This window comes from Amaranthus tricolor, chromosome 5, assembly GCF_026212465.1.
Source record: "Amaranthus tricolor cultivar Red isolate AtriRed21 chromosome 5, ASM2621246v1, whole genome shotgun sequence".
Lineage (NCBI taxonomy): Eukaryota > Viridiplantae > Streptophyta > Magnoliopsida > Caryophyllales > Amaranthaceae > Amaranthus > Amaranthus tricolor.
Genome location: NC_080051.1, coordinates 21,901,952 through 21,916,876, shown reverse-complemented (window position 1 = coordinate 21,916,876; position 14,925 = coordinate 21,901,952). Strand labels below are relative to the sequence as shown.

At 38.0% G+C, this 14,925-nt stretch overlaps 1 protein-coding gene across 1 annotated transcript; it reads left to right on the top strand.

Moving 5' to 3' along the window:
* Nucleotides 1-344: 344 nt before the first annotated feature.
* Nucleotides 345-14,363, top strand: LOC130813735 (phospholipid:diacylglycerol acyltransferase 1-like). Its single transcript, XM_057679592.1, has 6 exons — nucleotides 345-1,085; nucleotides 5,221-5,443; nucleotides 5,564-5,844; nucleotides 6,173-6,494; nucleotides 13,146-13,405; nucleotides 13,498-14,363. The coding sequence occupies exons 1-6, from the start codon at nucleotides 631-633 to the stop codon at nucleotides 13,979-13,981; spliced, it is 2,025 nt and encodes a 674-aa protein (XP_057535575.1). The 5' UTR covers nucleotides 345-630; the 3' UTR covers nucleotides 13,982-14,363.
* The last annotated feature ends 562 nt before the right edge of the window (nucleotides 14,364-14,925 follow it).

Here is a 14,925-nt window from a genome sequence, read left to right as displayed (position 1 = left end):
TTTAACTTATTAAGTAAAAATAATTGTTATTTTAATACTACTACTTAAGAAGTATAATTTCATTAGAAGTACAATCTTTCATTTGCTAAGTTTAGAAGTATAAAACACTCTTCAACGCCAAGTCACTATTCTGTCCATAATATGAAATTTATCTATTATTCTGTTTGATTATTGATCTGATAAAATGAATAATTTTGTTATGTTAATTTTCATTCAATATATCATCTAATAATAACGAAAAGTTAATAAAATAAATTTATTCAAAAATTTTCATTATCATGATTTTTGAACAAATGTATTGATACTTAAAAAAAAAAGTCAAAAGCAGTTGTCTTTCTTCTGCTATTCAAATTTGGCCATAACGCATCTACAAACAAGAAACGCAATCTATTCTATTAGCCATTAGGATTTAGGAGTATCTACTGCTCCTTCTTTACCTCGTGTGGGTCCCACTCCTTCATAACCAATCACTATTTCTCTTATCATCACCATTTACCAATCATAATATTTCCTTATTTCTGGATTCAAATCCATTTTCCGATTTTACACACTTCAAATCTCATCTCTCCGATCAAAACCCATAAATTACAATCTGACTTTTAAGTTTCCATCAAAACCCACAATTTAAATATGGAGAATCTTCGCCGGAGAAGACCCGGTGAGCCCGACAGGCCCGTATCTGAATCCGAGAAGGAAGAACAAGAAGAAGAGGATAAGAACAGAGGAGAAGGAAGCAGTAAAAAGGATAAAAAAGAGAATAAAAAGAAAGAGAAGAAAAAATGGTCATGTATTGATAACTGCTGTTGGCTGATAGGATTTATATGTTCAATGTGGTGGTTACTACTATTTCTATACAAAGCCGTGCCTTCTTCTTTGCCGCAGTATGTTACGGAGGCGATTACCGGGCCATTGCCGGACCCACCAGGCGAAAAGCTTAGGAAGGAAGGGTTTACGGCGGAGCATCCGGTGGTATTTGTGCCGGGTATTGTAACTGCTGGTCTTGAACTTTGGGAAGGTAAACCTTGTGCTGATGGTTTGTTTAGGAAGAGACTTTGGGGTGGTACCTTTGGTGAAGTTTATAAAAGGTATTTTTACTACTTTTCTCTCATTTTTTGTTTCATGGTTAGAAAAAATACTTTATTTGGAAATTTAAAGACCTCATTTTACGCATAAAACAAATATATAAGCTTGTTAGTATATATTGATGTTAATGGAGAAATATTTTAGTTAAGTTTGTCGTCTAAAGGTAGTTTAAGTGAATAACGGTAGTTTGTAATATTGGTAAATCACTTTATGCTTAAGAATTTGATAGGATGAGGCTTTTAGGATTAAATTTGTTTTTTGTTTTGTTTATTTTATTGGTATTTGTTTTGTTTATTTTATTGGTATTTGTTTTGTTTTTTTAGTGATTTAAATCACGATGATTGATTAGAAATTTTTGTGTTGTTTATTTAGTAGTTTGTAAAATCAATTGATTGAGGTTCTTGACTCTTGAGTTTTTATCATGATAATATGATGTGTACTCCATGATCCATGATGTTATATTTTGTTATTTTGTACTTTTGTTGAATAATTGAAAAATGTTTTTGGATTTGGGTTGTCAATACTCAATAGTCTTATTGCTCATGAGTTATGAATCATGAGTAGTGATGATTGACCTAGTTGTGTGCTATTTAAGAAAGAAAAGGTATTGTTCCAACTTTTATGTCTTAACTTGGACACTTGGTTAAGAATTAAGATTGACCTAGTTGTGTGTACTCCATGCCAATTGGGGGCATTGCTCAATAGGAGTGTTCGGCAAATGCAAATGAGAATAGCGAGACTTTAACTTGAGGTTTGACATAAGATTTTAGGGCTAAAAAAATCTCATGTCAATACGTTAGACTTTTAGTTGAGATTCAACCTTAATTATCTGCACCCCTAGGATATTTTCCTTGATACTTTAATCAAATATAAGTCTCCTATCTATTGATGTTCTAGGAGCTTAGAAAACGGGGTCTATTCTTGTTACTTATTAGTTGCTTACATATTTGTCAATATTGTTGTTGTGTAAAAGGGAAGATAGTTATTAGTTATTACTTTAAGAAACATTTTGGATTTTTCCATTTTAATGGCCAATGCTGCTTTATACTACTACATACACTCTACTTCTAATACAAGTACAAACATTTGGAAAAGATAGGATACACAAATTGCTTTCGTTTCCATTATGGTAGTTGAACTTGTTTTGGCATAAAGCTTGAAGATATTTTGCTTTGTGAGAGACTTTATTATTAGCAATATGATTTGAATCTTTTTAAGTCACAAAATATGCATGATTGTGTATAACTTGCTTTATATGTGGTGAGTATATTTCACTCATTTAGTTTCCTGTTCAAGACTCGTGATTATTAATGAAAATGGATCAATGAAGATTGACTTTCTTTTGATTGGATTCATCATCTTGTTTTTATTGAGATTCTTCATCTAGCATAACAAATTAACAATGTTATAAATGTGTTACAAGTTGTTTTATATTACAACTTGTACAAGCACATACAATACAACAATGAAGGTCTATAACCAACCACTTGTCACAAACACTTGAAAACATGAACTATGTAGAAAATTTTCAACATGAACTAAGCTTGAGAACAATGGGTGAACAATACTCCCTCGGAATTTCGATACAAAGACAAGGCGTAAAGAATATTATCCTTATGCGTTAATTTGTTTGTAGTGTTGAGATACAATGCGTTTCACTAACTTGGCACATAGCAAGTCAGACGGCTATGTTCGTGTTCAAGGATTTTTCAGTAAAGACTGTTATTACCTTTGTTTGAGAATTTTAGAATGTTGATCTTGGTCGTTTTAGTTATTAGCTTTGCAAATGATTTGCACACTTTATTTATAGAGTTTGAATGGTTTTGGTCCAAGCAATGTGCACTTTGGAGCGTCATTGCATCACCTTCACTTGCCCGTACATACTAAATAAGATATTTTTCTCATGAAAAAACGCGAAGAATAAAGTTTGATGAGTTGTCCAAACCTGTTGACGACTTATCAACCATTTATAAAAAAAAATTTTATGCTAGTTGAAGATGGGTCAAAGAGCCTTAATGACTTGTCAAGGCCATCAACAACTCGTCAAGCTTGTTGACTCAATTTTATAAGGTCACACCTTATTTCTAGTAAATATCTATGTGAAAGATAAAAGTAAAACTTAGAAAAATATGGCTATTAGAGGAAAGTTAAAGTTAATTATTTTTAAGGGTAATAATTGGTTGTAAAGTGATAGACAAGTAGGAATCAGGATATTGGTCCTTTTATTTCAAAGGTAATATTTACCTTAGTGGGATGGAGGAAACCTATAGCAAGAGGATTAAATCCTCTTTCTTTCACCCCTCTCATAGAATTGGTAGGATGGGATAATATAGTAATTTAGTAATAATTGATATTTTAGTAATTAGTCAGTTGAGGGAATAAAATGTAGGGATAAGTAGTATAAATAGAGGGGAAGGTGAGGGAATTAGTCATTCAAGAAATGTAACAGTTTTAGTGGAGTGTAATACTTTTTAGGAGAGAACAAGCCTCTTGAATGCTTGTATACTATCCATAGTAATTGTTCTTTGTTTACAATCGTTCTTCATTATACAATCACATTTTTACATTCAATCTTTAGTGATTTCTTCTCATGGCCCACCCAATCCATAACAGAGGATTAAATCCTCTTTCCTTTACCCTTCTCATACCATTGTATCATTTTCCCTTCATCTCCCCTTTTAAATTTATCTATCCTTATCTTTTCATAGTTGGACTTCCATTTTCGCCTTAATATTTACCCCAATACAAACAATGCCCTGATTGTGCAAACTTAACAACTTTTCAGCCTTTGTACTAACAAGTTGTAAATACTGTTGTGCAACAAAAGATGCTTTAACATTGTCTTCTTGTAGTCAATGTATGACTAATCATTAAGTTTGAATTAAGACTCTAAATTCCATCAAACAAGTCCTTGTCTTTTACTATTAAGATTTGTAGCATGACGTTACAAGTTGCCATTTAATTTTATAACAGAATTGTGAAGTATTTAAGACTAGATGAAATGCTAAGTACCAAACCGTCAAAAGTGTGACCATGAGAAATTCTCGGACGAGCTATGTGCGTGAAAGAAGGCTCTAGTGTTGTTAGGATCTCGGATGAGCATAGCACCCGCTTGTAGGAACACAAATTAGCAACAAGACTGAGCCGATTGTTCAAGTGAGTAGAAGATAGTTGAAACGTGTAGAAGCTAATAATTGGCGAGCAAAAGCAATAGCTATTTGGAAAGGAGCATCTTGTGGAGTGATGCTCGCCTCTTAGACTGAAGTGAGTGTGCTTGGACGAGCACTTTGGCTGTTCAGACAAGCAAGCTTCAGCATGACTTTATATTTTAAGACAAACACGCGTTTTGAGTTTATGATCTTCAAGGATTGATTCTTCTAACCTTAGGGGGATTTAAAATATCTCATGAAGCTAGAGAAAGAATTAGGTGAAGTGTGAGTACTTGTTGAAGTTCATCAACATCCAAGAGAAGCTATAGAGTGAAGTGAGAATGGAGCACCACCAAAGCCTCGAAAAACTTCTTTTTTTTTTTTTTTAAGTTGGATGAAGGTAACTCAAGATTTATTGAAGCTAAGTTGAGTGCCCAATCTATTGTGAATGGAGTGCAAATACTACAAAGGTGGAGAGAGCTAGGAGATGTAAGAGTGTTTGTATTCTATTGTATGATCAAAGAGTGTTTGTATTCTATTGTATGATCAAACATCATGAAAGGTGTATGATTTTGGTGAGGTAAACACAATGAGTATCTGTGTGTTTACTATTTACATGTATTACATAAAAGAATGCAAAGCATTTGTGGTTGAAGTGGTATCATAAGATAACCATAAAACTTTTTTTCCCGTTCTCTTTTCTCCATATCTTTTTGTTTTTAGTGTTTTTCTTAAGGCACATTATTGCTTGCTTTTATTTTTATGTCAGCTCTTGTTCCTCTCCCTCCCTTTCCTTGGTGTATCCAAATTCCAATATTACTACTCTAGAGTATGTTCATTATTAGCAATGTGGCATAGATTACATAATTTTAGCTGATTTTTGTTTGAAAGTTAAAACTTGTGGTTGAAAATGCTATAAAATTGTCAACTCTGATGACAAAACGTACAAAAATCATTGATTTGACTGTTCTGATTCTGTCTTGTACAGACCATTATGTTGGGTTGAGCATATGTCACTCAACAATGAAACTGGACTCGACCCCGATGGTATAAGGGTTAGACCTGTCCCTGGACTTGTTGCTGCAGATTATTTTGCCCCTGGATATTTTGTATGGGCCGTCTTGATTGCCAATTTGGCGCGCATAGGTTATGAGGAGAAGAATATGTATATGGCTTCATATGATTGGAGACTATCTTTCCAAAACACCGAGGTACTTAATCATATCAATTGAACTTGGCATTGATATCGAGAACCTGTTTTTTTACACTATTAAATTCTTCATTAATTACGGCTTTTTATTTCACCCGCCTCACATATCGGAAGTGAGCAGGTGAGGGATCACACACTTAGCAGGATAAAAAGTACCATTGAGCTAATGGTAGCAACTAATAATAAGAAGGCTGTCATTGTTCCTCATTCTATGGGAGTTTTGTACTTCCTACATTTTATGAAGTGGGTTGAGGCTCCTGCTCCTATGGGAGGTGGTGGTGGTCCGCACTGGTGTGCCAAGCATATTAAAGCCGTGATGAACATTGGGGGACCTTTTCTTGGTGTTCCGAAAGCTGTTCCTGGACTTTTTTCAGCTGAAGCTCGAGACATTGCTGTTGCAAGGTTTTAACTACTGATTACAGTTCATACTATTTGCTATTTTGTCTATATCATTGTCACATAATTCACTAATCTCCTTGCGAATCGCGAATCGCGAATCAAAAAATGACGAATTATTGTCGGTTTTGGGCAATTTTAGTGTCGTTTTGAGCGAATTGTAAATCCAAAAAACGAATTAACTGGCGAATCATGTTACACTGGTCTATATCTGTGAAATCCATTAGGGAATTTCTGGCTCGTGCTGGTCTAACTCAACGAATAGAGTGTTAAGAATTTTCTATTGGCGGAGAACATGTATTGATTTCACTTTCTGTTTGTGTTTGATTGTTAGGGCGATTGCACCAGGGGTTCTGGATAATGATATATTTCATCTGCAAACATTGCAGCATGTGATGAGAATGACGCGTACTTGGGATGCGACTATGTCGATGATACCAAGAGGTGGAAACACTATATGGGGTGGTTTTGACTGGTCACCTGAGGAAGGGTATCTTCCAAGTAAGAAAAGGAAGAATGAAAGTGTAACTACCTCTGCAGGAAACACTGAGGATCTTAAACCAAAGAAGGTCTATTATGGGAGGACTATATCATTTGGTAAAGATGTAGCTGATGCATCTTCATCTGACATCCAGAGCCAGAGGATTGATTTCAGGGTATCAAATTTTACCTTCTTTCTGAATTCTAATCATTTGAACAAAAGTATTGTTCATTTAAGCACATAAATATGCTTAGTATGCTCATTCTACTAGATTTAAAACGAATAAACTAGTGTCCGCTTCTATGAACTCATAGAACCAAGGATGGTAGGCGGATATGATTTTGCTAGTGATGGGTGTGACCGTATAAGGTCTTACGGCTCTTATCTACCCCATATCCACCCGCCCGCCCCTTTCTTAACCGCCCCTTTTTTATAATATACTATTTTATATATTATTATATTTATTTATTAGATAGACAGAAAGTTTACAAATAGTAAGTTTTCTAAAATAACCTAGTTAAAGGTACTATATGTTTTTGAGCTGTAGATAGAATATTTTGGGTGCCTTGAGTCCACTTGGACTCATGTTTGGGCATGTTAATGTAAAGAATCACTATATGCAAGTATGAATATATTAGCAAGGATTACCAGAAGCAGCAGTAAGATTGTTTGTATATATATTTCTGTGAATGAAGAAGATCAAAACAGAATACCCCACTTCGAGAGGAGGAGCTCTCCAAAAATGAGCAAGCTCAATAACAAACTTTTTGATACCCCTTTACAATGCATGCCTCAAGTATTTAAACAAAACAGAAATAACAAACTGCTGACATCATTCACAACATTAATGACATCATAATATATTCAAAAATATTAATTAATTAATTCTTAGCTGTCCTCTTCCTTGTGTATGTGAATACGATTGGTGGTTTATTGGGCTGACCCGGTTGAGTCCTTGCATCACCCCCGCCACAAAGAGCCACCTTGTCCTCAAGGTGAAAGTCAGGAAAGCGAGCATTCAAAGAAGCATAGTCTTCCCAAGTGGCCTCAAATTCTGGCAGACCCTTCCATTTAACCAACACTTCCGCAGTTACACTTCCTCCAAGAGATTCATTACGAACTCCCAAAACCTCCTCTGGTTCAACCACCAAAATCATATTCTCAGTTAATTGAGTAGGAATAGTAGGGTTTACCTGAGCAGAGCCTACGGCTTTCTTGAGCTGTGAAATGTGGAAGACCGGGTGTATCTTGGCGTCGGGAGGTAAGGCTAACTTATATGCAACCTTCCCAACTCTTTCCAATACTTCAAAGGGTCCAAAGTAACGCGCAGTCAGCTTTTCATGTAGCCTGGTAACCACTGATTTTTGACGGTAAGGTTGTAATTTCAGGAACACCAGATCCCCAACTAAGAATTCCATATCCCTTCTTTTAGCATCTGCCTTTTTTTTCATGATTTGCTGAGCCCGTAGTAAATGAGCCTTCAAATCATCGAGTATGGCATCCCGTTCTTGCAACTGTTCTTCAAGAGATGAATTTGCTGTACTACCCTTCTCAAAACGAATCAATGCAGGAGGATCACGCCCATATAAAGCTTTGAAAGGCGTACTTGCTATTGAATTGTGATGGGAAGTGTTATACCAGTATTCTGCCCAATCCAGCCATTTACTCCAGCCCTTAGGTTTATCTCCAACAAAACACCTAAGATACGTTTCAACTCCCTTATTCACCACTTCGCTTTGACCATCCGTTTGTGGGTGGTACGCTGTACTCCTCTTCAAGTGAGTGCCTTGAAGGCGAAATAACTCCCGCCAAAAGTGACTCATGAAAATTTTATCGCGATCAGAGACGATAGAGGAAGGGAACCCATGTAATCTGACAACTTCATGAACGAACACTGCTGCCACTCCTTGGGCTGTAAACAGATGCTTAAGAGGAATGAAATGAGCATATTTCGATAGACGATCCACTACCACTAATATCGTATCGTAACCATGAGATTTCGGCAGCTTCTCAATGAAATCCATCGTGAGGTCCTCCCACACCTGAGATGGGATGGGTAGAGGTTGTAGTAATCCTGCCGGACTGAGGGTTGAGTGTTTGTGGCGCTGACAAATAATACAGGAGGATATATATTTAGATACACAACGCCTCATTCCTGGCCAGTACCATTCTCTAGCCAAACGTTGATACGTTTTAAAATCCCCAGAGTGACCCCCAATAGCTGAGTCATGATATTCCGCCAACAATTTAGTAACCAATTGCGAATTGCCAGGAATGACTAACCTCCCCTTGTATTTAAGGTTTCCATGCTCGATATTATAGCCTTTAGGCACCGTCTCTCCTTGTTGAATGGCAAGAACCAATTGCTGAATAAATGGGTCCTTGTGTAGTTCCTGTTGGAATTCTTCCCATTTGATACCTCCTGCTGAAATGAGAGTGTTGCAATCAATTTCGGGTTGTTCCTTACGTGACAACGCATCGGCCACCTTGTTATGAGCCCCTGGTTTATACTGAATTTCAAATTCATACCCCAAGAGTTTACTCATCCATCTTTGATACTCCGTTCCCACTTCTTTCTGAGCCATAAGAAACCGGAGACTTTGTTGATCTGTGCGAATAATGAACTTCCTTCCCAAGAGATACTGGCGCCATTTTATTACTGACAGAACGATTGCCATTAGTTCTTTCTCATATATTGATTTTTGCCGGGCTCGTTGCCCTAAGACTTTGCTGAAAAAGGCTAGGGGATGATCTAGTTGCATAAGGACTGCTCCTATCCCAAATCCCGATGCGTCTGCTTCAATGATAAACAGCTGATTGAAATCTGGCATAGCCAATACTGGTACCTGGGTCATAGCACACTTCAAGGCTGCAAAGGCTTGGGTGGCCTCCTCGCTCCACTTGAATTGATCTTTCTTGAGTTGGGCAGTTAGGGGGGCTGTTATGGATGCATAACCCTTCACAAATTTACGATAATAACCCGTTAAACCCAAGAATCCTCGGAGTTCCTTAATGTTTGAAGGAACAGGCCATGAGGTCACTGCTGAGATTTTTGATTGATCCACCGCCACTCCCGCCTGTGAAATCACATGTCCCAGATACGCTACCTCCTTCTTCCCGATATCACATTTTTTCCAATTGGCGAACAGTTGATGACTAGAGAGCAACTCTAATACTTGTTGTAAATGCAGTATATGTGCATCCCAAGACTTGCTGTAAATCAAAATGTCATCGAAAAAGACCAAAACAAACTTCCGTAAGCAAGGTCGGAATACCTCATTCATCACTGCCTGGAACGTGGCAGGAGCGTTAGTCAATCCAAAGGGCATCACCAAGAATTCGTAGTGCCCTTCATGTGTACGGAAAGCTGTTTTGTGGATATCTTCGCATCTCATTCGTATTTGATGATATCCTGATTTAAGGCCTAGTTTACTGAACACCGTAGCTCCACTCAACTCATCCAGTAATTCATCTATGACTGGGATAGGGAATTTGTTTGGGACAGTCACCTTGTTGAGTGCCCTATAATCCACACAGAACCGCCATGACCCATCTTTTTTCTTCACCAACAAAACCGGGCTGGAAAAGAGGCTCTGTGAAGGTTGGATTATTCCTGCTGTCAACATGTTTGCAATTAAGGACTCTATCTCATTTTTCTGTCCTTGAGGATATCTATAAGGTCTCAGGCTAATAGGATCGGTACCCTCTTTGAGCACTATAGCATGATCATAGGTTCTCTTAGGAGGTAAACCCAAGGGCATGTTGAAAACGTGCTTAAACTCTTGCAAAACCCCATGTAATATTGAGGGAGCTTGTCCCATATCCAACTCGTCATTCTCATGTGGATCACTTGACATTTGGTTGAATTCGACTAAATATCCTCCACCCTCCTTCTGCAACGTTCGTATCATGGCTTTCAATGAGATTTTAGTCCTTCCCAGCGAAGGGTCCCCCTTAAGAGTTATGTGCTCACTGCCTAACTGAAATTTTAGTGTTTGGGTTTTCCAGTTAGTCATGATAGTCCCCAATTTCTCCAACCATTGAATTCCCAGAATAACATCCGAATTTCCCAGAGGAAGAGGAAGGAAGTCCTCAATAATAACTATACCTGGAAGTTGTAAGTTGACTCCCTTGCACAACCCTGCTCCTTGCACGGATTCCCCTGTCCCCAATGACACACCGAACGATTTTGTAGGTACGAGTGGTACACCCAACGCTTCAATCACTTCTCTGGAAATGAAGTTGTGAGTGGCTCCTGGGTCGATCATCACTACTACTTCCTTGCCCATTATGTAACCCAGCATTTTCATAGTACGAGGGCTCGTGAATCCCATCACAGAATTGAAGGATATTTCGGGTTGTGGTTCATCCGCCATCTCTGTATGCGCCGTCTCCTCCGTTTGCCCATCTGTAATCAATTCGAATTCCTCCCCATACTCCTCATCTTGTGAAATCAACACACTGAGCTCCTTTCTACGACATCTATGGCCAATGGACCATTTGTCATCGCACCTGAAGCATAATCCCTTCTCTCTCTTTTGTTGGACCTCCCGCTCTGTTAATCTCCTTATTTCTCCAGATTTTTGGTTTAAATTTGTGGGAGTGAAGGTTCTATTTTGAGGGTGGGGTGTGATTTGGTTCTGGGAAGAGGTGGGAAGATTCGTGGAGTATGAAGATGGAGGAAAGGTATTTAGGGATTTTGGATTTTGTTTTAAAAAAGGGAAAGTTTGGGTTTGGGCTGTATTTTTACGAGGAGGCCCAATTCTTAACTTCTCTTCCACTTTTGCCGCCAAGTCCATCGCATGGTCCAAGGTTATTGGGCCTAGTAACCTTATTTCGGCCCGTACCTCTTCCTTGAGACCATTTATAAATTGCCCCATAGCTATTTCTTCAGGAACACCTTCCAAGGGAGCCAAGAGCTCTATGAATCTTCTGCGATACTCATCTACTCCTCCTAACTGGCGATTACTCAACCACTGTTCTTGGAGTGTGCCGGTGGAGGTGGATCGGAATTTCCTCAGGATCAATCCTTTCATTTCGCCCCAAGACGTCATAGGATGACGCTTGTGCTCCCATTGATACCAAAATAGAGCGTCACCCTCCAGCGCCACCACCGCCGCCTCCAGCTTATCCTCCTCTGAAAGTCGGTAAAACTTAAAGAAGCGTTCAGCACGGAGGATCCATCCATCCGGATTCTCTCCATTAAAGGAGGGCATGTCCAACCTCTTGAATCTCCAATTAGCGTTGTTAACTGGGTTCGAACCCATACCCCCATCATCTTGATTAAGAAATTGATTTGGCGAAAACCGACGTGGTGGTGCCCTAGCCTCTGATTCTCCTGACTCACCTTCGTAACGCGAGCGTAGGGCCCCCAACGAGTCTCGCACCTCTCGCTGGAAACGCTCCTGTTCCTCACGGTTGTGCGCCACCTTCCCTTCCAACTGAAGTGAAAGAACCGTCAACTCTCGCCGGAGATGTTCCAATAATTGTTGCTGCTGTTCAACTCGCGAGTTAGCTAGGGCATTTGCAATCTCCTCAGCCACGATTGAACGCATCTCCGTCACACCTTGTTCCAGTTGTTCGATTCTCTGATTTACTGTGGAAGGGGCCATCTTCTCTGCTCACTGATCGACGATGCTCTGATACCAGGTTTGTAAAGAATCACTATATGCAAGTATGAATATATTAGCAAGGATTACCAGAAGCAGCAGTAAGATTGTTTGTATATATATTTCTGTGAATGAAGAAGATCAAAACAGAATACCCCACTTCGAGAGGAGGAGCTCTCCAAAAATGAGCAAGCTCAATAACAAACTTTTTGATACCCCTTTACAATGCATGCCTCAAGTATTTAAACAAAACAGAAATAACAAACTGCTGACATCATTCACAACATTAATGACATCATAATATATTCAAAAATATTAATTAATTAATTCTTAGCTGTCCTCTTCCTTGTGTATGTGAATACGATTGGTGGTTTATTGGGCTGACCCGGTTGAGTCCTTGCAGTTAACATAAAGGATGTGCTTAGTACATTGATAGGATCATTGTAGTGGTTTTTTTGAAGAGATAAAAATTGGTTGTTTTTGGACTTTAATTAAAATCTGGTGCGATTTATCTTTAGGGTCCAAAAAGCCTATTAGAATTTAATTGAAAAATTTTGAGTTCTTGTCAACATTTAAAGCCGACTCGACTTTTTTGGTTGGCCATAAGAAAGCCGACTCGACTTTGATCTTCAGAGTCAATTTTTTATGATAAGGTTTAGCTCAAGGATTTATTGTAAGTGTATTAAGCTATGTGTTATAAAAAGCTTAATTACACATTAGATTAACAATGTTAATACTTCCGAGTCTCTCTTACTCTCTAACAGTAATCCTATACTCTAACCCTCTCTTCTCCAAAACACAAATTACCATTGTAGACCATCTTGGAAGATATAAGAAAGCTTTATTTTCATCAATAACCATATTGGGTGAATTAGGTTAATTGCTTTGTGTTGCTATATTGTTGATTAGTTTTGCATAGTTGTTAGTGTTGAATTAGGGTTTCTGATCTTGCATTTCCCTCAACATATGTTCTAGAATATAAAGTTAAAATATTAATTTACAGATAAATGATATGAGAATTTTAGTTGGGCATGGGTATGAAGGAGTATCTGCACCTGTTTGTCCATTTGTCATCCCTACACCCTTATCTTCATTAATTAGACCGAAGGCGAAAAGAAATGCTAAACCAACTACTAGATGCAACTATTACCATTTACCAGTATTACATACACAACAAGTAACATCTGAATCAAACTTCTAACTGTTGGTGATTTTAGGGTGCTGTGAAGGGTGGTAATATTGCAAATACTTCATGTCGGGATGTTTGGACAGAATACAACGACATGGGCGTTGGTGGAATAAAAGCTGTTGCTGACTACAAAGTATATACAGCTGACGACATTGTCGACTTGCTTCATTTTGTCGCTCCAAAGATGATGGCGCGGGGTGATGCTCAGTATACGTATGGCATTGCTGATGATCCAAATGACCCGAAATATAACCATTTCAAATACTGGTCTAACCCCTTAGAAACCAAGTATTGCTCTTTGCTTATCACACCTATGTCATCTATCAAAACTTCTCTTGGTTCTTGGTCGATTTGCTAACGGTTTCTATTTTAACTCTCAGATTGCCAGATGCACCCGAAATGGAAATCTTTTCCCTTTATGGCGTTGGCATCCCAACCGAAAGAGCATATGTGTACCGAGTTGCCCCATCTGCAGACTGTAATATCCCGTTTCAGATAGATATATCAGCAAATGGGGAAGAAGAAACTAGTTGTTTGCGAGATGGAGTGTTCTTAGTTGACGGAGATGAGACAGTACCAGTTTTGAGCTCGGGTTATATGTGTGCGAAAGGTTGGCGTGGAAAAACCAAGTATAATCCTTCAGGCATCCAAACTTACATAAGGGAGTATGATCATGCTCCTCCGTCTAACTTTTTGGAAGGCCGCGGAACTCAGAGTGGCGCACATGTTGATATTATGGGCAACTTTGCATTAATAGAAGATATTATGAGAGTAGCTGCCGGACAGAATGGTAAAGACCTTGGAGGAGATCGTGTTTATTCCGACATCTTCAAATGGGCGGAGAAAATTAACTTGAAGTTATAACAAATAAACGAAATGTGGTGAGCCTCATACCTCTCCTTCATGGTTTAGGTGAAGACTGCGAAGGATCTTGTGAATTTGGCAGGCAGAGAGCGAGCGAGCGAGCGAGCAAGCCCTATAGTAACCCATTCGTGCTGTCCATTGTATAGGATATTTTTTATTGGACTACGTCATTTCTGAACCTATTCTTTTCTGAGGTAGAATTGTTGTTATCATGTTGGTGTTCTAATGTTATGGCCTAATTAATTATTTAACATAATAAATGAAATTTCAAACATTGCAATATAGTTATAGCCTATGTGTAGTTCTTTGGACAAGAATTGCTTGATTGGCTATATCATGCATTTATGTGAAAGCTGATTGAAATGTATTTGGTACATTCGTACACGTTCATATTTACTTGTGCAACCGATGGTTATTGGTTAGTTTGGTGTTTAACTAATATTATCATCATCATCCTATCCAATATATCCCGCTCATTCTGTCCAGGGAAAGGACGACGGCCACTCATACCCATACAGAAGAGCGCAGCCAAAAGAGTCCCCCGGCTCGAGAAAGATAAAAAAATGTAACTATACAGGTGTTTAACTAATATATACACATAAAATTATACTTCGACACACATAAAGTTGTACATCTAGTCCTCATATACATAGATCTTACTACAAAATATTGAACTTCTTATAATCAACCAAACAATATTCAGAGCTTAATTTATAAACTAGGACTGCTCTCTTAGCTATATATAAAAGCAAATGTTAGAGCTAAGTGCTAACATAGTTTTAAATTTTTCATGTAATAACAAAAACTTGTATTTTAACTTTGTACTCTTATTTAAGTTAAACTCTTAAACAATGACCTCGTAATTGTTAGGAAAAACAAATTAATTTTAACCTTATTATATTGGAACATTATATGAAATAAAGACTATTAAAAGTTTTAAGAAT